The 24,796-nt window shown below is 38.4% G+C and overlaps 1 protein-coding gene across 1 annotated transcript in view; it reads right to left on the bottom strand.

Moving 5' to 3' along the window:
- The window catches only part of SPRED1 (sprouty related EVH1 domain containing 1), a 129,022-nt gene extending 105,313 nt beyond the window's left edge, over positions 1-23,709 (bottom strand). The window contains exon 1 of the mRNA XM_039220864.1: positions 23,636-23,709. Coding sequence (XP_039076795.1) covers positions 23,636-23,667 — 32 coding nt within the window. The 5' untranslated portion in view covers positions 23,668-23,709. The remainder of the gene's footprint in view (positions 1-23,635) is intronic.
- Positions 23,710-24,796: the final 1,087 nt, after the last annotated feature.

Here is a 24,796-nt window from a genome sequence, read left to right as displayed (position 1 = left end):
AAAAAAAAAAAAAAAAAAGAGGCATACAGAATGGATTTGTTCACCAAATCCTCAACATCAGAACTAAGGGACACTCTGAAAGCCTAGACAAATATGTAACAGAAAACAGTACTTCACACATAGTAAGCAGTGTAAAAACTGGATTTAAATTCCCCTAATTTTTAAAAAATTTTTACCGTTTTTATTTTGTTTGTTTTTAATTGTTTTGAGAGAGTGATAGAGAATGCGAGCAGGGGAGAGGGAAGGAGACACAGAATCCAAAGAAGGCTCCAGGCTCTGAGCTGTCAGCACAGAGCCTGACACAGGGCCCAAACTCATGAACTGCAAGATCATGACCTGAGCCAAAGTCCCACACTCAACGGACTCTGCCACCCAGGCACTCCCACCTTATTTTTTTAAAATGTTTGTTTATTTTTGAGAGAGAGCAGGGGGAGGGGCAGAAAGAGGGAGGCAGAGGATCCCAGGCAAGCTTCAAGATGACAGCAAAGAGCCAGATGTAGTGCTCGAACTCATGAACCCCAAGATTATGACCTGAGCCGAAGTCAGATGATTAACTGAATGAGCTACCCAAGTGCCCCTAAATCACCTTATTTTTATTAAGCTTTATACTCTTAAGCAAGTCATTCCATTTAAGTCTCTTTGCTCATCCAAAATATGATAAAAATATCCACTTAAGACGCTACTGTAAGAGTTAAAAGCAACAACATAAAGTGCTTAAGTGTGATTAGACAAATGTGTCATTTAATGGTTGCCTTTCAGTAAAATTATGAAATGACAGTGCACTAAATTAAGGAGGCGCATATAATTCTTAATACTGCATATTTATGTTATGTATATTTATATATAATATACAAATATCTAAGCCATTTGGGGCCATACTTACTTCTCTCTACTCCTTAACTATATATTGAGAGGGGAGAAGTCACAGTAAACAAACCTCTCAGCACCACGTCCCCATAAAACATGCATGCACGTAGTCAAAAACTACCAATGTCTAGCACACTGGCTTACCCATACCAGGCATGTAATATATATTTTTGAAATTATAATGACTGTTTTCTGTTTTGAAAGTTACACCTATTATTAGCAAATAATCTTCTTGAATATTAGAATTAGATTGTGCTCTGTCCTTGCTAAGAAAGACAAATAACAAAACTAATGAAAAAGATCGGTATAAAGAAGGAATATTATAGTAATTTAGAAGAGTAAGAAGAAAGAATCTGAGCTCTGGACTGAGAAGTCCTGAATTTATGTCCCAACTCTGTATCACATTTATCTTGAGTGTCATGAACAACATTTTAAATTTTCGTTTTGTTTTCTTCATCTGTAAAACGGATTACCACCAACTTCAGCCCAATGCAGTGAGTACACCTAACTGGAGCAAAGAAAATGTAAAATAAGCCTGGAACATTTTATGAAGCCAACTTGATGAGGCTCCCAAATGGCCAAATCTGGGTCAACAGAGCATCAAAATAATGAGAGCACAGATGATACTCCATACTGATAGAAATACTTAAATAAATACAGGGATAAGAGAAAGCTTCTCTATAGAATTCCAATTAATAACAGCAGAAGGAAGAATAGAAATAGAAAATCACCATTTAGCAAACATCGTTAATAACTGTTGCAGGCAAAAATCAACAGATGTTAAAAATAGTGGGTGATTGTGTGATAAAAGAAAATTTATATAGTCTCAAAGTATCTCTCCCCAGAAGACACTTTTTTATAAAGAGAATTTACCAGCTGAGAAACCTGGCAGATACCACCTTAACCAAATGATCAAAGTTCATTATCATCAGTATGGGATATATCAATATCATAGATCTTCTGATCTGAAGCATGAGGACATCATCACTCTACAGCAATGTGGCCAAAAATGCTTAACTTCAATTTAATCACCAGTGAGCATTAGACAAACCCAGAAAAACATTCTACAAAATACCTGGCCATTACTCTTCAAAAACTTCAAAGTTAATGAAAGAAAGACTGAAGAGCTGTTCCAAGTTAAAAGAGACATAAATACTTAATATGTGATGCTAGATTGTATCCTGAACTAGAAAATGGACATCTGTGGCACTGAGGAAACTTGAATAATACTTCATCAATGTTAGTCTCCTGATTTGGCTATGTAAGAGGTTAACACTTCGGTAAGATGGCTGAAGAATATATTTTTATACATATTTTACCTACCTGTTAGGTCTAAAATGATTTCAAAGTTACACACACACACACACACACACACACACACACACAATATATATATGCATTAGAATTTAGTGAAGAACATCGTAATATGAGGACTAGCTTAACTTGTTAGTAGCTGCAACATCTTTGAATGACAGCCCTTCAGTGTGTAACAGTGAAAAACTTCTCAAGATTGTATAGGATGATAAGAAGCAATGACACACCAACATGTTTATACATCCTTTCACTGCTCCTACCTTGACCTCGCACCCATAAAATCTCCAATTTTTAGTACAAATAACTGAGAGGAAAGGAAGAAAAATTATAGTTCAGTAGGTTAGTGACAAGTCATTTGAGGAGTTTGGAACCACAACCGTGTGCTTCAACTAAAATGCCCCTTCGTTTTCTAATCAGAAACTTATCTGACTTAGGATGACACATCTTAGGCTCTTACATCAAAGCCGGACCCCCAAGTGTGCTGAACAGTTACAAATTACTCATTTCAAAGCTCTACCTAGCAACAGAAATAATTTTTTAAAAAGGATTAAAGTCCTACAGGTTTTATAAATAATAAAGTATCATTCATACGTAAAATTTTATTTATAATACATAAAGGCTAAAGTTATAGAAACACTAAGTACACAATACTCAACTGATCCTTGGTTTTAAGTTAAGAGACACTAAATCTTTTATCTTTCTTACACAATCTAGCTCACCGTACAAATTTCAGAGGCAATGAGTTAAGACTGCAGCCACTGTGTCACAAGACCAATGAGCTGAAAAGTTAATAAGCATAACACATTAAAAAATCCTCTTCAGATGAAGAAATTATTACTCTGAATAGTTTTCCTCACTCTTCTGGGAAAACTATTTTCTCTTAGCTGAAAAATCGTATTTCCAACTCCTTTATTACGAAAAAAACACTTATTCCTAATATTAGATTGAGAATTCAAGGAGGGCAAAAATCCAGATTTTATTCATCTATTTCCCTATCTAGCATATTAACCATTGAAACACAGTTAACCTCAAAGATGTTAGTTTCAATCCTTTCTTTGACATAATACTCAATAAATGTTTACTGTACCTATTTCACTCAATATCAACATTAATGACTGTGCCAAACTTAAGGGCAATGTAAAATCCAGGAGAAGGACTAAGTCTGACATAAGAAATGTTGCAGCATCCTGGTCTCCCTCTGGTTGGGGCTTCTATCAGCCTACCATTCCAAGGCACATGTGTGATTGATCCTTTAGGGCTTGCTGCACTAAAACATTTAATTACCAGTAAAATATGAAGCATACACGTAATGGATCTGAATTAACAGATTTTTCCTTTCTTCAGTTAAAAAAAACTGTTTTTTACAGAACCTAAACACTCTAACATCTGAACCTTAAATAGTACCGTACTTTGGCAAGATATATGGGTAATTTGGTGTTTATTATTGGGTTTGGCACTTTGTCATTCAGTAATTATTAAGCAAAGAAATTCTCATCTATCACTAGAATTAAACTTTAGAATAATACTTATCTCAAAAAAAAAAAACAAAAAACTCAGGACCTAAAAGGTAAGACAAAAACAAAAAAAAACTAAAAATAAAACAAAACCTCTATTTAGCTAATAATAAACAGATAATAAAACAGATAACAGATAATAAACAAAAAGGATTGCCTTAATAAAGAAGTATCTCAAGAACATTACCTAGAAATGTTAAAAGAAAAAAAAATCAATCTGTTTTAAGAGATGTATGTATAAAAGCTTATGTGGAGGGAAGTTTACATACAAGCCCACTCCAGAATTTAGCTGTTTAATACATTTAAAATATTCTTTGAAAAAATAGTTAACTTAATATAGAATTATACAATGAAATAAAACAGTTGTTTCATGCTTTATACCAAAGAGAAAAATAGAAATAACAGTTTAGATAGATTAGATATAGAAATAACTATATAGAAGAAGTCAAATTATAAAACATTAGAGTCAAAACTGGTACAAATCAACTGAACCATCTTACTCATTCTGGCAACAAGGAAACAGCTTTTTAAGAAACAGCACTTTTTTAAAAATGTTTGTTTATTTTTGAGAGAGAGCATGAGCAAGGGAAGCAGCAGAGGTGCGGGGGAGGGGGACAAAGGATCTGAAGCAGTCTCCACACTGACAGCAGCGAACCCAATGTGGGGCTTGAACTAAGGATGGTCACTCAACCAAGCCACCTAGGCTCCTCAAGAAACTGCTTTATTAAAGGAAGGCCACACAATAGACAATGGTAACACACAATAATATAAGGATAAAATAATCAGCACTCACCATCCCAAACACATATAGGCCAGGAGACTGATGGGGCAGGGGAAAAGGGATCGAGAATATAAATGCACAAATATGAGTATTTACAGAGGTACAACCTCACATCAGTTAAGAGGCTGGACTCTGCAGCCTGACCTGACCAATCTGAATCCCAACTCTTTTTCATTTACTAGCTTAACCTCACCATGCCTCAGTTTCCTCATTGGACATAACAACACCTACCCATTAAGGCTGTTGTGGGATTAAAAGAATTTATTAATTCAGGCATTTAGAACAGTATCTGGTACACAGTAAGCACTGAAAAACATTTTAGCAAAAATCATCAGACCACAATCAAGTAAATTTTATACCTGGTCTCTTATACTGCTAGTGCAAACCAGAACTATTTGGGGACATAATTTGACATTACCTTGTAAATTTAAAATTCACAACATATCTTACAATCAAACTATTTTACTAGTAAGTAAACACTCAAGAGAACCTTTAGCACGTATGTATCAGAAGTATATTATAAAAATTTTCACAATAAGTAATGTTCGTGATAGCAAATACTGGAAACCACTCAAATAACCTTAAACAAGAGTGTCTAAATTGTGGTCACTTCACACAATGGACTATTACACATTACTACAAGGGAATAAAAATCTATACTAAAAATTTGGATATGACTTAATAATACTGAGTATAAATAAAATCAACAGTTTAAAAAATCAAGTTCAAGTTGACATGTAAGTGAATATACTCCTTTTGTTTAAGCATACGTGTATATGATACAACTTTTTCTTTTTTGGGGCACCTGGGATGACTCAATCTGCTTAAGTGTCCAACTTCGGTTCAGGTCATGATCTCATGGTTCATGAGTTCGAGCCCCATATCAGGCTTGAAGCCTAGAGTCTGCTTCAGATTCTGCCTCCCACTCTCTCTGCCCCTCCCCCACTCATGCTCGCGCGCGTGCTTTCTCTCTCTCAAAAATAAACATTAAAAAACACTTCTTTTCTTTTTTTTTTTTTTTTTAAGTTTTATTTTTGAGAGAGAGACAGGGAGAGTATTAGCAGGGAGGGGCAGAGAGGGAGACACAAGAGTATGAGGCAGGCTCTGGGCTCTGAGCTGTAAGTACAGGGCCTAACATGGGCTCCAACTCGTGAACCATGAGATCATGACCTAAGCCAAAGTCCCACGCTCCACCGACTGAGCCACCCAAGCACCTCAACTTTTTCTTTTTTAAACAGAAAAAGAATGATAAACACCTAACTCAGAGTAACCTCTGAGAAGAAAGAAGTCAAGAGGTAATATGATAGATGCACATTAGGTAAATGTTAGTTATCATCATGCCTGATTCTTGGATTGTACTGTACTGTCAAGTAAATGAAAATTTAAAGTAACAGGCTACAGAGTTCCATAAGCCAATGATGACACTATGAACCAAGATAACATATAGTCCAATTCTGCCCACCAAAGTTTTAAAAAGGATTGACGGTTATATGTAAACTACTGTGGAGTCCAGGATTAACTGAGGTAATTCATGTCTGACATACAACAAAATGCTCAATAAATGTTAGCAACTGTCCAAAATGGTATGCTTTATCAGTTATTACTGCATAAAATACATCTAAAAATGTAAATCTCTGGAACAATACAACACTGTATGTTAACTACATAGGAATTAAAATTTAAACATTTTAAATCTTTTCTCACTCTAAACCAACTTCTTTCCCTTTTTGCCAAAGCAGAAATCATGCTTAAAGACCCAGAATGCCTCAGCCAACTAGTGCACAGCAGGCCTCCTGATACTCTACCAATCCAATCCCCCTAGTAAACCAGTATGTCACAAATTTGTTTTTGTTTTGACATTCACTATCATCAACTTTTTGCCTTATGTGTGGTACCACATATATTAGACAAAAAATGCTGTTCCTGAAAGGTTTTAATCACTACAGCCAATTTAAAAAATTAAATCCATAAATAGATGGTAACTATAAAACTGAATACAAGTCAAACAATACTGGCTGTCTACCAGAGACTGAGGTTAATGTTACTTCTTCCTTACTGAAACACATACACACTTAACTAACTTAATTAAGATGCAAAAAGTACCGAGAAAGGAGTAACTTGTCAATTTAATTTAATGTCATGTTTATGAAACTAAAATTATCTTACATCCTACACTTTGGAAAAACCTTACATACTACTTCAGCTACCTCCCTCTTTCAAAAAATTAGAAATTTCTTCAACAAACTGGAGAAGATTAAATTGAGAGTGTGTCATTGTTTTCAAAAATTTGCTGGGCTTGAAAGCTTAGAAATGCTCAGGATCTATGCTATCTGATACAAGAATTACTAGCCACATGTGGCTATTTAAATTAAATTAAAAATTTAGTTCCTCAGTCCCACAAGCCACATACATTTTAAGTACTCATTAGCCAAAGAGTACTACCATAGTGGCTACCATATTGGACAGCACAAAAAGAATCTTTCTACCATTATAGAAAATTTTATTGGAAACAATGCTTTAGCTTCTCAAAGGATTCCAATAAGGACAAAATGGTAGCAATTGGAAATAAGGAAAATTTTGAGAGAGAAAAAAGTGTCTTTCAGTAAAGTAGTAAAACCATTTGGAAAGAACTATGAGAGACAATTAATTAAAAGCTAGGAGTAAAAATGTGTTTTTTCTATAATTCCTTTATAGTCGGATGATTTCAAAGGCTGGAAATATACTAAAGCAGGCAGGAATTCCTCTGCAACTACAATAAAGTTGTTACTGCAAATGAGGAATGAGCTTAAAAAATTAGAAAATAAGGTTGAGAGAGGCCATATCTGAATGCACACTGGCAAACAGTGTTTACTGTGTACCAAAAACTGTTTTAATATATGTCTATGAAAATTCTTAAAATTATCTTATCCTCATTAATAAAGCAATAAGGAAAGCATGCTCAGATAACAGAATATCGATAACACCTATCTTAACAAAATAGTGAGTCTTGCATAATGAATTCTCATTTACCATCCCGATTACTTAAAAAAAAACGCTTAAGATCTCCCCCCATTCCCTTCCATGATGTCAACATGCTTGTGAATTTATCACTTTGTTGCAAACAGTATTTTGAAAGCTCACTTTTCAGGGTGCCTGGGTGGCTCAGTCTGTTGAGTGTCCAACTTCTGCTCAGGTCATGATCTTACTGTTCGGTTAGTGAGTCTGAGCCTGGAAACTACTTCTGATTCTCTCTCTGCCTCTCCCCGCTCACACTCTGTCTCTCTCTCTCAAAAATAAACATTTTAAAAATAAATTTTTAAATTAAAAAATAAAAGGTCACTTTTCTAATCCGTTTGATACATCACTCAAATGTTTAGTCTGATTTAGCTCTGCAGATATTTTGTAAAACTTAACAATATATAGGGTAGATAATCTTCACACTTCTTAAACAGATCTCCTGTAGCTCCCAAAACAGGCCCAGACTCATTTTCCTTAAGCTTTCTTCCTCTCCCTAAAGTTTGCTAATAACCTTTTCTTTTTCTATATGACTTCCACTTTACCTCCCTTTTTTATTCCAATCCTCCAGAAAACCTTTTTTCCCCCATAAGTCAAAATTCATCTGTAAATACATCTATTTGCTTACAATTTTCAGGCAAGAGTAGTTATGGATGAGAAGATTACTGTCTTCATTAGCACAAACAGTAGATTTGTTCTAAGTCACATAAGTATATGGTAAAATTGAGACTAGAATTGGGAGTTTACTTTTCTACATAGCCTTGCATATTTTCTAAAGTGCCAATTAGCATAAATAATCCTTTTCTTTCAACATAGGTAATTAACAGTCTATATAAATTGTTGTAATCTCAGTTTTTACAAAAAAAAATTTTAAGATCATCTCTATATATATTTGCCTTTATAGTACTTTTGCTATAAGTGCAGGAAAGAACATTTTTCTGTCAGTAATTTCCTGTTACCTTCCCAGTTTCCTGCAATGTAATTATATTGTATTTTTTGTTTGTTTTTGAGAGAGAGAGAGAGGAAGAGGGGCAGAGGAGAGAGAGAATCTCAAGCAGGCTCTACACTCAGTACAGAGCCCAATGTAGGGCTTGACCCCACAACTCTAGGACTCTGGCATCATGACCTGAGCCAAAATCAAGAGTGGGACACTCAACCGACTGAGGCACCCACAAGCCCCTGATTATATTGTTTTTGTACTTCAAAAAATTTATATTAATTTTTGTTGGACTGAAAGGTTCCTACTTGTTTGAAAATGGCAGCCTATATAATTATGGTACACAATCATGACCTTGACTCAGGAACAACACCCTGATGACCTCAAATGCTACCTCTCACCACAGTATACTTCCTCCCAGGAATGTGACACATGAGTTAGAGACACCTTAAATGCCAGAGGATATAAACACACAAGGACTGGATGGTTAAAACTTTCCATTTTATAAATAATTAAAAACATCTAATACTAGAAATACAACTATAGTACTGATTAAAACGCAAGATTCACATGAATCTTTGAGATAGTTTACTAGATTCTAAAACAATTATATATACTTTTTAGAGACTGCTTTGGGATGTATTCCCTTATCATTCGGGACACTTCAGTGAAGAAATCTGAGAAGGATGTAACACTTAATATCTATAATCTACCTACATCAATTCAAATCTCCATTCCCCCAAAATCCTTCACAACTTGACCTTGAAATACACTCCCCTGAGGACCCTATGCCTTTCAGTATTATCTCTTATTTTCATGAAATAATACACCAAACATAAACGTAAATCTTTAGTACCAAAAAAGAGCTACATCCTTGGAGAACATCCTACATAAACTGTAGTTCAGAAAAGGAGATTTTTAACTAAAAGGTGTTGACCAGCATTATGCTTTTTATATAGCATAGGAGGTCAGGGGGTAGACACAAAGTGGTAGAAGGGAGTGGGAGATACAGGCGTCCACTTATGAAATAAGTAAGTCACAGGGATGAAAGGTAGAACATTGAGAATATAGTCAGTGGTATCAGAACAGCACTGTATGGTGACAGATGCAAGCTGCATTTACTGTGGTGAGCACAGCATAATATACAGAGTTGCCGAATCATCATGTTGTCCGCTTGAAATTAATGTACTAACAATGGGTGTCAACTATACCTCAATTTAAAAAAATGTAATACAGGGGCACCTGTGTGGCTCAGTCGGTTAAGCATCTGACTTTGGCTCAGGTCATGATATCACAGTTCATGAGTTTGAGCCCCGTGTAAGGCTCTGTGCTGACAGCTCAGAGTCTGGAGCCAGCTTCAGATTCTGTGTCTCCCTCTCTTTCTGCCCCTCCCCCACTTATGCTCGGTCTCTCTCAAAAATGAATAAACGTTAAAAAAAAATTAGAAAAGAATAGAATACAAAAATCAGGCTGTGTCATCACAGTATGTCTAAGTGGCTCTATGAAAAGGTATATGTATATGAATGCATATATGTATTTACAATGCACCAAAAGGTATAGTGTACTTTTTGCTATCACAGTCAAAAGTTTAGAAGCCTGTTTTAGGGCACATGCTTTGGAGTCTTTTGCAGCTACGTTATCTTTGCCAAATTTCTTAACGTTTTTGCTAAGCCTCAGTTTACTCATTTTTTTTAATGGAAGTATAGTAATGATAATAACACTTAAAATGGCTATGAAGACAAAATCCACAAAATAACTTTAAGACAATGCTGGTAATCACTCCAATATTAGTTGTCAGTTAATTATGTGCTGGGAGCTATATAAAAAACTGAAAGGTGCTAAAAAACAAAAATGGAACCTAAGAAATCTGAGAAAGAATTTCATTTATAAATAATCCACAATAGGAAAAAAAATGTGAACTTTTGGGAGCAGCAGTTTTTATCAAGAATTAAAAAACAAAACAAAAACCACTTATATATACTCTTTGGAGTGCCTGGGTAGCTCAGTAGGTTAAGCGTTCGACTACAGCTCAGGTCATGATCTCACGGTTCACGGGTTAAAGCCCCAATCGGGCTCTTGCTGACAGCTCAGAGCCTGGAGGCTGCTTTGGACTCTGTGTCTCCTCTCTCTGCCCCTCCCATGCTCTGTCTCTTAAAAAAAACAAAAAAACAAAAAACATAACATTAAAAAAAATTTTAACACTTATACTCTTTAACATAATTATTTCTTCTGTAAATTCATCCTAAGAAATTAATTTAACAGAAGAAAATAACTTTATGCAAAAAAGATGCAGTTACCGTGTTACTTACAAAGGCAAAGAGCTAGAAACCAAGCTTTCACTAATAAGATAATAGCTGTGTAAACTTGATGAAAAAGAAGCATTAAAATTACAATAATTACTAAAAAACTACGCACAAGCATAGAAATTCTTTTAGTATATCAGGTGAAAGTGAATAATAAATATTTGTAGGTACGCTACCGAAACAAGTGAAAACTATATGTATGGAACAAAAGCAACTGAAAATTGTGCTGAGTCTTTTTCTTTCTTTCTTTCTTTAAAGTAATTATTGCTCCTTGACCTCCTCAAAACAAAGAAAAGTCAGTGTCTTAGTCCATTCAGGCTTCTATAACAAAACTCCACGAGCCTGGGTAGCTTATAAACAACAGAAATTTATTTCTTAACAGTTCTAGAGGCTGGGAAATCCTAGCACAAGGCGCCAGCATGGTCGGCTGAGGACCTTCTTCCAGTTAGCTGAGGACTTTCCACTGTGCCTTCACATGGCAGAAGGGGCTAGGATCTCTGGGAGCCTCTTTTTGAAACGGCACTAATTCCATTCAGGAAGGGCTCCATCCTCAAGACTTAAGCACCTGCCTAAGGCCCCACCTCCTAACACCATCATCTTTGAGGGTTAGGATTTTGACATATGAATTTGCAGGGGGACACAAACATTCGGACCACAGCAGTCAATTAAAAGGATTTATCTCCGTTTCACTGTTTTCCTCCTAGTACCTAGCTAACTCTATTTGAGACAGGGTACGTGCAAAAATGGGACTCAAAGGTAGCCGGTAAATTTAAATAAAACTATTTTTCAGTGATGTATGTGGAGGCCTTGCAAACATTACATAGGTTCAGACTCAACAGCAATAGGGCCTATATGACATCAGATACATTCTGTTTCTTTTTGGCTCACTCAGAAGCTAAATTTCCTCTCTCCTGAAGTATCAAGATGAGGAAAAAACAGCAAAACTAAGTTGTTTAGAGGCCAGCTTCTCTCATTGATCTCTGTCTCTCTCCTTCACTTTTTAAAGTGATCATAATATCGAGATGAAAAATATCTTAATTTGATACACTTATTAAGTTATTTGTTGTATTTTTCTTAACTTTTACTAAGCTAATTAAACTTGGGTTTTTGGATTAAATAATTCTCAAGGGAAAAAGTATATGCACTTTTCATCAATGTATTTTTAAGTTCCCAATTTATGTTCATTCAAGATCTTGACTCACAGATGTCAAATTCATTCCTAAACCAAGTTTCAGTAACTACATATCTAAAGGAACTATTTTTTAACTAACAGTTTACAGTTTCAGAATTATAAGCTTATCAGGATACATGAGAATATAAACAGATTTCTGCTTTAGTTGGTGGTGGCTAAAATGAACAGAAACCTATAAACCTTTAGCTGTTCAAATTAAAGTTAAGAGACTAAAGCCAGAGTCTTTAAGCTGCTATCTAGCAGATTTAGCCTATTTTACTTATTACGTAGAAATTTTAGTTTGAATACAGTTGCAAAAAAGTTAAGTGTCTATATCTTTCACAAGCTGAAAAAAAAAAATCTTCCTCTTTCCCTTCTCTCCCACAAAAGTAGATTTTATGCCTTCCATACAATGATATTTCAAAACTCCTGGAATCAACGGTGAAAGATGACTTTTTCCATTGAAAATGATAGAGATGTCAAATCTACTCCTACTTCTAAAATGTGCGCAGGTTTTTCATTTGCTTTAGTAACTCTAGAAATATACTCCTTGTGCCATTAGTTGTATTAAATACCGAACAAAAAACTGAGCCAGTTTTTTGCCCTAGTGTCTTACCCAACACTAGTTATTAATCCTCTCCTCTCATTCTTTGCTCAGAACATAACAGGTTCACAGCACAGATTCATATTATTTTTTGCTTGTTGGAATTTTTGGATTTTAAGTTTTTCCACAAAGCTGTTTTTTTTTTTAAACATTTAATCTGAAATACAATTATTTCCAGCAGGTCGATAATCCTTTTTAAAATGTAACCCTATCTTAGGCTAAATGAAAATGAGCACTGATTATTTCATGAACATAGTAGCTTTCTTCTCAAGAACTGAAAGTTCTTTTTAATATTCCCTTATCTCTAGTCAAAAATTGTGGGGGGCGGGGGGAGTACTTTGCCTTAACAAATCCCTCCAAAGTAAGGACATATTATCCTGATTTTACAGATGGAGAATCAAGCACAAAGCCAGGTTATGTGATTTACCAAAGTCTTAATGCAACAGTCAGCAATAACTGCAGGACCATGTTAACTGTGAACACCAAGTTAATTATAGAAATTTAATTAGTGAATTTTGTTTTGAAAAGGATTTTCTACCCACATTAAACCTAGAGTACCCCCCCAAATATAAAACCTTCTTCTAAAGATAATATAATGATAATGTATTTAGATAAAACGCTCTAAGTTCAGTCAACATCTTGGTTAGTCTCTCAAAAAATCTTAAAGTTCTCAATAAAATCCAAATCTGTATAATTTATCCAGATGTCTATCTTCCATTCTCTAACTCCCAACATCTCTAATTCCCAACATCCTTCATTCCTGATCGGGTCCTATCATTTCCAATACTCTCAACTCTTCCCAGCTAAGCTCTTCCTCTTTTCTTTTCCTCCCAATGGCACCCTCCTTCTTCAACTTCCAATTCCAAAATCCTTATTCCCCTCTCCTCAAACCATAAAGGCAGATGTCAGCATTCATACTCCCATTCTTAAGTCACTCATCCCACACATACTTTAAATACATTGATGCTGGCTCAAGATTCCTCTTCACCTCAACTCCTGATACCATCCAACTCAGCAACTTAAAACAGCCATACTGTTGACCTTTTAAATAAATATTCTAGCAGATCCTATCTCCTCTACTCCAACAACCAGTTTCTACCTTAATATTCTCTCATCTGTCATTACTCAGGAGTCCCTCTTTTCTGACCAAAATCTGTTTATCTGTTTACCAGTTCTATGTGTCTACCTATCACTTCAACCTTATCTTTTTCTTTAAAATCAAATCTGGTGGGGTGCCTCAGTGGCTCAGTTAAGCCAGTTAATCCAACTGGATTTCAGTTCTGGTCATGAGCTCATGGTCTGTGAGATCAAGCTCCACGTTGGGCTGTGCTGACAGTGCGGAGCCTACTTGGGATCCTCTCTCCCTCCCTCTTTCTCTGCTCCTCCCCTGCTCATGCTCGCTTGCGTGCGAGCTCATGGTGTGCTCTCTGTCCCATGAATGAATGAATGAATGAATGAATGAATGAATGAATGAATGAATATATAAATAAATACCTGGCCACTAATTCTATGAGGTACAGTGTGGTACAAATACAATGCAATTTCAACCTTAATTTTACCACTTACTCCCTTGTGTGGCTGTGGGCAAGTTACTAAACCACTTCTAAGCCTCAATTATCTCCTCTGTAAACTATGGATAATACTTAGCTCATGTGGTCATGAGCAGGATTAAATCTAGCACAGCTTTGAGAAGCAGTAAAACAGTTTGGTAGATTTCTCTTTCTTGGACCTTGCTCTACCTTTTACTCAGCCTTTCCTTAAATGCTTTTTTTTTTTCTCTTCCCCTCCACTATTAACATCACTTCATCCTACAATAATCTCAGCTCCCAACTTCTCCAGTGAATGTGTATAACCTTACTCTTTGCTGTGTCCACATTATTACTTCCCATTTTGTCTTCAATACTTTCCCTCTGAACTCTCCTACCTCTCAAGACTATTCTCTTTTTTGCTGTCTCTTAAAAAAAACCCTGCTTGGGGTGCCTGGGTGGCTTAGTCGGTTAAGCGTCCGACTTTCGCTTAGGTCATGATCTCGCAGTTCGTGGGTTCGAGCCCCGCGTCGGGCTCTGTGCTGACTGCCAGCTCAGAGCCTGGAGCCTGTTTCAAAGTCTGTGTCTCCCTCTCTCTCTGACCCTCCCCTGCTCACGCTGTCTCTCTCTCTCTCTCCTAGAAATAAATAAAACATTTAAAAAAAACAAAAAAAAACCCCTGCTGTTTCTCACTATTCATCTTCCCATTACTGCTTAATATTCTCCTTGGGCAATGTCCCCCCGGTTCAACTATTATAAATACTGAAGACATCACCTCTAAACTCTACCTTCTCAACCTTCTGTGGACACCAAACCTGTATTTAAACTACCTTATGCGACATTTTCTAACTTGATACCTAGACAGGCAAAATTTTAAAGGCCAAATTTGAGTTGTTCTCCCATTAAAAACTTTTGCCTCTTCCCACTTCATTTAAAAGCATCACAGAAGCCTAAATTTAAAATGCTGAAGTCATCCCACACTCCTCCTACTCCTTCCTTCACACCCAGTCAAGTGATTATCTGGACATCTGAACTGCCTTACAAATTCATCCCTAACAGTTCCAAATGCACTCCTTCCAGCTGTTTTGTCTTGATTATTACATCGTCCTCATCAGTTGTAGTTCATTTCCTTCTCCCTCCAATCAACTGAGCAAATGAGTCCCAGTACTCCGCTTTCTACACAAACCTGATGTCACCCCCTCGCTTACATTAATAGTTCCCCACTGACTCCACGATAAAGACTTAAATTGGTGCTTTTCATTAAGTACCCTGACTGACCAAAGACTTGCAGTGGGTAGTAGGAATGAGAGAGGGTAACTCAAAGAACAAATTTTCTTTGAACTCACAGTGTATTATCTGAAAAATTAATGGAACTCTGTTCAAAATTGTTATCACTGACCAATTAAAATACATTTTCATCAACTTGTTAAGAAAAACAGATTTTCAGGAACTTCGTTCACACGTTCACATTCATCTTCTGGGTGTCTGGGTGTCGTGCAGGAGGCCTCGCTACCACCCTCTGCCCCTAAGCTGCTGATACAAACTTAAACACAAATCTAGACTTCTCACAATTGCCTCCAACATGCTTGTATCCCCTCACCACTCCTGCAAATAAGTGTATCCCAAAAGTTACTGTTTTTTTCCAAATTTTCCATTTCCACTTCCATGCCTGTTCTTGTTTTGTTTTTCCCCTCCCTTCTTGAAATGCCCTTCCCTTTCTATCATCCTTATCTCTGGCTGACTCCTACAGACCTCTTTTCTGAAGCCTTCCTTCACACAATTCCCACACTGCCATCCACTGTCAGGTAGAATCACTTTCTCCTTGAGCCTTGAAGGATTTGCAGACACAGAACACACGTTACATTTCAGAGGGATCAATCTAGTTTCCTTTTTGGATAGTACCTCCAGGGCTAAGGAAAAGGCAAGTATCTAGCAGGCACTCAAATGTCACTGCACTAAAATTCTTTTTTTTGTTGTTGTGTATTTATTTTTGAGAGAGACAGAGAAAGAAAGTGAGAGGCAGAGAGAGAGGGAGAGAAAGAATCCCAAGCCGGCTCCACACTGTCAGTGCAGAGCCTAACATGAGGCTGGAACTCAGGAACTGCAAGATCATTATCTGATCCAAAATCAAGAGTCAGATGTTTAACCAAGTGAGCCACCCAAATGCCCCTGCACTGAAATTCTCAAAGAAAAGTTACTAATACTATCTGTCCTGAAAAATTACGAAATCCATATACTTAATTTAAGGAACTAAAACTCTGTAATGTTTTCACATATTATAAGAGCAAACCCAAAATTGACCCCTAACTGCAAACTCAAAATATCAGTGTAATTCACAATAAAACTGGATAAAAACCTTGGTGTCTTTATGCTAAATAAAATATTCTGATATAGCGTTAGGATTCTAGAACTCTTATACTAAAAGATATCCTAAAGTTGACCAAACCCAACGCCTTCACTTTATATGAGAAACAATATGTCTAAAATTCTAGGAAGTATAAAAGTAATATAAAATCTACATTTATAAACACATACTACAAATCTATAAATTATTAAATTATTAACATTAACTTCCATATTAGGGGCAGAGACTGAATGACAATACTTCATTTCTGGCATTTAAGACTATATTATGTCTGGGGCACCTGGGTGACTCAGTCAGTGAACTGCCAACTTTGGCTCAGGTCATGATCTCATAGTTCATGGGTTCGCGTCCCTCATTGGGCTCAGTGTGGCTCTGTGCGGACAGCTTGGAGCCTGGAGCCTGCTTCAGATTCTGTGTGTGTCTCTCTCTGCCCCTCCCCAGCTCAGGCTCTGTGTGTGTCTCTCTCTCTCTCTCTCTCTCTCTCTCAAAAATAAATATTAAAAATATTTTTTAAAAGACTGTATTATTTCTCTTCCTTAATCTTCAAATGTGATAAACTACATCAGTTTTCTCATGTTGATCCACTCTTGCAATCTCAAGATAAACCTTTGTTTGACTTTGAGGCTTTGTTTTCTTTTTCGTTTACTGAATTGGGTTTGATTTGCTACTTCTTTAAAATTCTCAGTCATTATCTCTGAGTACTTCCTCTCCTCCATGATCTCTTCTTTTGGAACTGTTAGCTGTATGCTGGACTTGTTCCTTTTACCCTTCATGTTTCTTTTTCTTTTTTTCTTTTTTTTTTTTTTTTTGAGAGAGAGAGAAAGAGAGAGTGCCAGCAGGGGAGTAGAAGAGAAAGACAGAAGGAGAGAGAGTTCCAAGCAGGCTCTGCGCTGTCAGCGGAAAGCCAGATGCTGGGCTGTAATCCACAATCTGTGAGATCATGGCCTGAGTTATGACCCGAGACAAACTTAGGAGTCAGAGGCTTAACTGAGTGAGCCACCCAGGCACCCTATCCTTCATGTTTCTTAACCTTCCTATTTTTATAGCACTATCTCTGGGGTTCAACCTTCTGGGCCTCAGTCTATAGAAGAAGATTTTAACCTTTTGTGCCAGTAGACCTCTGGCCAGCTGGTGAAGGCTATGGCCCTCTTCTCAGAACAATATTAAAGGCTTAAAACAAAATACATTGGACTACAAAAGAAAGAAATTAGAGGCGCCTGGGTGGCTCAGTCAGTTAAGCGTTTGGTTTCGACTCAGGTCATGATCTCACGGTTCATGGGATGGAGCCCCTGCATGGGGCTCCATGCTGACTGTGTGGAGCCTGTTTGGGATTTTCTCCCTCTCTCTCTCTCTCTCTCTCTCTGCCTCTCCTCCACCTGCACTCTCTCAAAACAAATAAACTTTTAAAAAATCATTATACCAAAATAATTATCAAAGTATTTTCTAATTCTGATACAGTAATACATATACTTCATTAACATTAAATATTTATAAGCTCTACCAATTTCAATCATTCACTTATTTATAAGTAAGCCTTACACTCAGTGGGGTAGCTTGAATTCATGACCTTGCTATCAAGAGTTGCATGTTCTACCCACTGAACCCACAAGGTGCTCCTACATAATTCCAAAGTAATGATGACTGCAAGTGCTATTTCAAGGTATCTGTAACAAATGAATAGCAATTGTACTCTAAGAAAAAAAATCTGATTTATATTGGTGATATAGGTTGAATTACTCTCCCTCTAAAACTGTATGTTGAGTTCCAAGCCTCTACCTCAATACAACCTTATCTGGAAATAGTTACTGCAAGTGTAATTAATTTAAGAGGAGGTCATTCTAGAGGAGGCTCCTAATCCAATATGGCTGGTGTCACATGACCATGTGAAGACACAGAGACACATACAGAGAACATCGTGTGATGATGCAGACAGAAAATGGAATTAGGCAGCTGCAAGCACAGAAATGCCAAAGATTGCCATCAGCCACCAGAGGCCAGGAAGAGACAAGGAAGGATTCCCCTACTGCTTTAATGGGAGCATAGCCTGCCATGCCTGGACTTTCAACCTCCAGAATTGAGACAATAAATTTCTGTTGTTTTAAGCCATCCAGTATGTGGTGCTTTGTTTTATTAGGGCAGCCCTAGGAAACTAACCCCTGTCACAAGTACCTCTAATGCTGCTATGGTTTGTTGGAATTTCCTTCAATTATGAATGTAAACAAGCTTCAATTAGAGATTAGTAAAAAAACACTCTCAATTCTAAGAACCCTATGTCTAAAGCAATTTAACACCTCAGTGTTAAGACCCATTACTAATGAACTATGTTTTAACAAAAATAATAAACTATGTTTAAACGAAAATACACCAATAGACCTTTTTTCATTTCAAACCATTCTGAGTGCCACAAAAACATCTCAGGGATTTGTAATGACTTTGGCTCTGGACTCTAAAACGAGATGCAGCTATGGCACAAAAGTTCATAAATAGTGAATTAAGTCTAACTATTGAAGAATGAAAAAATCATTATCTGCATTAACTTCTTAAACTAATTAAATGTAAAAGTCTACTTTAGTCTTAGGTTAGTATGATTAGTATAAGAAAACAAATAAAAAGACTTACTTTTGACACATCTTAGCTAGTTAAGTAAAGCATGAAAGCTAGTCTCTTCTTAGTACATTCCTTTTAGAACTATTCAAATTGGTGTTTAAGCCCAATAACCTTTTGCTCACTTATTCATCCAGAGGCCATATTTAAAAAAGGAAAAAAAAGCAGTACAAAGTTCTCACATCTATGAGGTATATACATATATTATCAAAAACATGTGGCTATTATATCCAAAACAGTAAAGTCTTACGAGATTATCAATGTACCAATTGTTTTCAAATTTTGTATCTTTGTTCTTCAAAATTCATGCTTTTACTTCAGCTTCCTACCAGACTTCTACTAGAAGGATTTTTATTTGTTTAAACATGTCAAAAACAACAATATAATAAAATTAATCAATTAACCAATGCAAATGTTACAAGTCTAGTGACTTGTAAGATGCCTATCACTATATTATTTAGGTAATTTAGTACAGGAAGGGCCTGTCATGATGTTTAGTTCAAATTGCTCAAATGAAACAGGCAAACAAGGCCCACAGAGGCTGTACTTGTCCAGAATCACTGAATTAGTGACAGCAATGACAAAAAGGCATCTCCAATTCCAAATCCAATGCTCTTTACATTAAACCATACTGCATCAAAATTGGTAAGAGTTAGGTAAATCTTCTGCAAAAACCTTTTACAATGATGACTTTATTCTATTTGTTTAAAGTTCCTTTTTTAAGAGAGACTGAGACAGAGACAGAAATAGGGTTATGAGTAGGGGAGGAGCAGACAGAGATGGAGAGAGAATCCCAAGCAGGCTCCACGCAATCAGCACAGAGCCTGGGAGCAGTCGATCCCACCAACCCTTGAGATTATGACCTGAACTGAAATCAGGAAGTTGGGACACTCAGTTAGACACCAACTAAGCCACCCAGGAGCCCCTAATTCTACTTGTAATATGGTATTTTAAAATAGTCTGGTTGCCCAAAACAACCTAACAAGTTTTTTGGGTATTTTAAATCAATGTTATTTTACCACGCAGCACATTTTAAAAATAGGAACAAGATCTCATTTCCACCTTCAAAATTGGCAAAATTTTTTTCAAAGAAAATACATTCCAAGACATAAGCACCCTCATATACTGACTTTCTTTTCTAGAAGGCAATTTAGCAAAAAACAAACAAACAAACAAACAAAAACAAAAACCTAAAATTTGCATCTCCTTTAACTCCACTCCTAGACTATCTCAATGAAAGGGTAAAAGATTTAAATGAAGACAGAACTCAGGATCAAATGCAGCACTGTTCAGGAATAACAGAATAGTAAACTGGTTTAAACTAATGTATGCTATATACTGTAAATGATATAACCATTAAAAACTGTTCTAGGAAATATTTAATGACACAAAATAGTAACAACATATTAGGGCTATTGATAGTTTCCACCATGCAACTCCACTCTATAGAAAATACACATATATATATAAAATAAAGAAGGAATTCATCACAGTGCATGGCACATAGTAAAAATCCAATAAATGAACAGGATTCATCATCAACATCACAGCAAAGTTTGATTATAGTATATCAATTGTTTAGACTTGCTATCTGAATAATACATACACAATTATTACTTATTCCCTTTAAGGACTATTTGTACATTATCTGAAATTATTACTCGTGCAAGGAGGAAATTTTTTTAAATAACATTTTTAATACAGTTCCAGTTACTACTCAAGTTTGGGAAAGAAAAGCAGACTTTTACTAACTCTTCCCCAAATTTGAAATTGCATAAAATAAAGTCTTACACATAACAAATCCTTCATTAGTTACTGGTTAATACATATACACAACCAACTTTTGAGAGCTATCTATATCTCTACACAGAACTTTATTTTTAAATAATAGAGCATATACTAGAGGATTTCAAAATGAGGCCTCTAAAGGACTTACTGGATTTTGCCACAACAGTTATCTAGAAAAAATTAAGTTTCCCAAGATATTGGGGATTTTCACTTTTTTTAAAGGCTGAAATCAGGTGAAAAAAACATTTAAGTGGGGAGAACAGTCTCTAATGTAGTTAAATTCCTACTGATTATGGCTTCTAAAGGAGACAAGAAAGTGGGGGAGAAAAATAGATGTAAGGCCCAAATAAAATCTGTGTTACAGGGCAGTTTCACTATGCCGAGGCTTTAAGGGCGTCTGCCATAACATACGTATCTTTTGTTTCTTCAAACTGTGTATGATTATAAATAATAAATTGCCATTTCAAAACATTACTTTATATGTTAAAAATAAGATAAGTTGTTAGAATAAAAGCTACATCCCAAGGAAGTTCACAGTTTGTAATTTGGCTAAGGTACAATGTTGGCTCTAGTAAAACTGATTATCAGATGAACACATCACTTCCTAAATTAAACATTAAAAAAATAAATAAAACCTCCAAGAGTTTGTCCCCAGGAAGAGTTAACACCTCCTAGAGAAATTATATGCTAAAGCATATTTTTCTGTTCTACCAAAACTAACTTAACAAAGCCCCTAGGAAATACTTACAAAGCAAGAGAAATTCATGAAAACAGAATTCTAAAGGCCTAGGTGAGTGAGCCAATTTCCAAGTTGTCCTATACTAATAACATTTAAAATTTTTTAAAAATAGCAATCCTCCGAAACTTGTCATGTGGTGTTTCAAATACCAAATATCTTTAGGATTAAACTACTGGGAACTTTTACTCATTTCAGTGTTAACAGCAGTATCATCCACCTGATTTCGCTACCTGAAAAACTTGCATTCTTAGTGTGTCCATGGCCAAGCATTCCAGAAAGAGCCCACTGAGAAACAATTTATTTCACACGTGTCGATTCACATTCCCTCATTTGTTTTTTTCTATTAGATGCATTCAAAAAGTAAATATAAATATTTTACTTTAAATATGGTAATTAGTCTTTTCCCATCTCTAAAATAGAACTTGACATTTTGATCCAGGCTACTTTCTTAAAAGATACCAGTAGAAATTATCGTCATTCCGTTCAGGATTTTTAGCAGTTTTTCCCCTAACTAAGCGTTATCTGAGATACTTCTTGATCTCTCTCAAAGTAGGTCTAATCTGCGGAAGGCAGTGAGACAGTGTACTGCACTGTGAATGGACAGCCAGGTATTTTATGAATGGAGGCGATCACGTGATCCCAGCACCTCCCCGAACTGATATTTCCCACATAACTGTGTCAACATTCAGAGAACAGGGGTAGTTGTTTGTGTGTGCGTATGTTTTTTAATTTAACCTATAACTTCGAATTCTCCTTACTCCCTGAACTCAAAAATCTACATAAAGACTGACAGTCAAGCTTCGAATTTTTATCTTGGGAAATCCTTTCAAGATGTCCAAGGTGATGGATGTTTAATTATTTTTTTATGAATGAAGAGTGTGCTATGCAAATGAGGGCGATTCACAAAAAGAGAGAGAACATGGCGGCCACTTCTGCTTCTAGACTGCACTGACACTGCAGCAATCTACCTTCTCCCACACCCGCTCATCAGAAGAGTGTGCTGGGGGTGGGGGGGTTGAGGAGAAACGCCGCTCGGCATTTCTCAAGCTATTTTATGTTAAACAGGCCTAGGCTTCGGATTTAAAAGGTCTCTCAAAAAGGTCCGACTCGAGGAATGCACTTTATTTAAAGGAATGCATCCTAGGACTAGTCCTAACTCTTAACTCTTTCCAACCCTCCAAAGATAAACAGAACTTGAACTTAATTACACGGAAACGGATGCAAATATCCTACATGAAATTAAATCCGGTCTCAACAAAAACTGTCCGCGCACCATTATTCCTTCGGGCAGCCGTTACCTTAAAGCAAACTATTTAAAAGGCAAACGTATTACGTTTGGAAAACAAACAGCCCAAATGAAAACTTAAACCACGATACTCTGAAGTTAATGAAGTCACCAACACATTCAGCAATGTAAATACTGTTAAATCAACGTAAATGGTGTTTCTCAATACAGCTGAAAGATAAAAATTAACATTCACTGTTCTTCCATGCTCCTGATAAAGACATGTCCAGCATTCGCAAAGGTAAAATATAACAGTTCAACATCCCCTACACTCCGGGTGCCCTTAATGTCATTAAATTCTAAAAATGTTTCCCTAGTCCCATTTTCTACATGAAGCTTACAGGTCACAAGTTTAAAGGGGGGGGAGGGGGTGGCTTAATCGGTATTTAAGAGTCACTGACTCATCGAATTAAGATTCAAGAGCAGTTTGCTGCAGGAGGTGCTCCCACACATTAGTTTCCAAGTGAAATAGCTATAAAGCAAACAGGATGGATATTCAGGCTGTGTCGATAGGTATGCTGAAGTGAAAAAGGACAAGCCAGGGGCTTCCGGGCAAAGAGGTAATTTCTACCCCGCCACCAGCCACCCACATTACTCCATCTCATGGACGTACAACTGCCATCCCACCCCAACACTCAATACCCTCCCCAGAAGTGAGCAACTAAATGCACGGGGGGGGAGGGGGTGCTGCCATTAAATAAAATGGCTAAAGGAATCAAACGTTATCTCCAGAACGAGATGCACCGCTCTCTCCACGTCTGCAAGCTTTGCGGCACCCGAGTCTCGGAGGGGTCGTCGAGAGGAGACGAGGGGGGGACTAATCAAGATCAATGAGGCGCTTACTCGTTGTCAGAAGTCGCCGTCTCCTCGCTCATCTTTCCCTCACCGCGATCCGATCTGGAGATGGAGGAGCAAGAGCAGGCGGAGGAGCAGCAGCAGCAGCAGCAGCACCGAGGGGCAGGAGGCAACGGCGGCCGGGGGGGCGCGGGGGCAGCGGCTCAGGGGCCTCACCATGGTGGATGCCTCACCCGGAACGGTGCCCCCCCAGCCGGGAACCCCGGCCACCCCCGCAGGGGGGTGGCGGCGGCAGCCTCCGCCGTGGCGACCCCAGCCTCTTCCTCCGCCTCAGCGCGCAGCCAGGGGATCCGAGGAGGCCAGGGAGGGTGGGCGGAAAGGAAAACAAGAAGAGGGGCTGCGAAGGCTGGCTGGAGAGCTGCTCCTCCCGCCGCCGGGGTGGAGCGCGGCGGGGTCCGGCCAGGAAGGAGCGGGCGGGCGGAGAACCCGGGAGCAGAGGCGGCGCTTCCCTCAGGGATGCGGCGAGGAGGAAGCTGAGCTCCGTTCGGTGGGGGCCGGCGGGAGGGTGCCGAGCCCAGGCTCCGGGCGGCGGCGGCGGCGCGGTCCTGCCGGAGCCCACCCCACCATCTCCCACCTCGCCGCCGGCTGCCCGCTCAGCGCCCGGCGGCGACCGGGGCGGTCCTCAGGCACGAGCGGGACCGGGCGAGGGGCCTCGCGGCGGCGGATTCCTCCAGACACGCTCCAGCCGGGACGACTCCAGCAGCGGGAGGAGGAGGAGGGGGCGGCGGGGAGCGTGTGAGGCCAGGGCAGGCGAGCCGGTCGCCCCCACCCGGGCCGGAGCAGAGCGGGCGCGCCCAGGAGGCAGGGTGCCGGGAAGCAGCGGGGGAGCGAGGAGAACGGCCGCGGGTCCCCCACGGGCCGGTGCCCACCAGCAGCTCGGCGGGCCGGCTCCTCACACCCGCCAGAGGGGAGCCGTGAGGGGGGCGGCGGAAGCGCTCACGCCGCCCGCTCCTTCCGCCGCCGCCGCCGCTGCCCGAGCCGGGGGCGCCCACGGGAGAAGGAGGCGAAGTAGTCCCTGGCGACTTCTCCCGGCCGCCTGCCTCCCCGGGGGCCAGAGCGGGCACGGGGTGGGGTTGCCGAGCGCAGTGCCTGGGCTGTGAGGGCGTGTGGGTAGGGCTAAAAGCTGCGGCCTGCGGGCGAATCACTGCA

This window comes from Hyaena hyaena, unplaced genomic scaffold, assembly GCF_003009895.1.
Source record: "Hyaena hyaena isolate Hyena2069 unplaced genomic scaffold, ASM300989v1 scaffold_918, whole genome shotgun sequence".
In the NCBI taxonomy this organism is placed as follows: Eukaryota; Metazoa; Chordata; class Mammalia; order Carnivora; family Hyaenidae; genus Hyaena; species Hyaena hyaena.
This window is presented reverse-complemented; position numbering and strand designations above follow the sequence as displayed.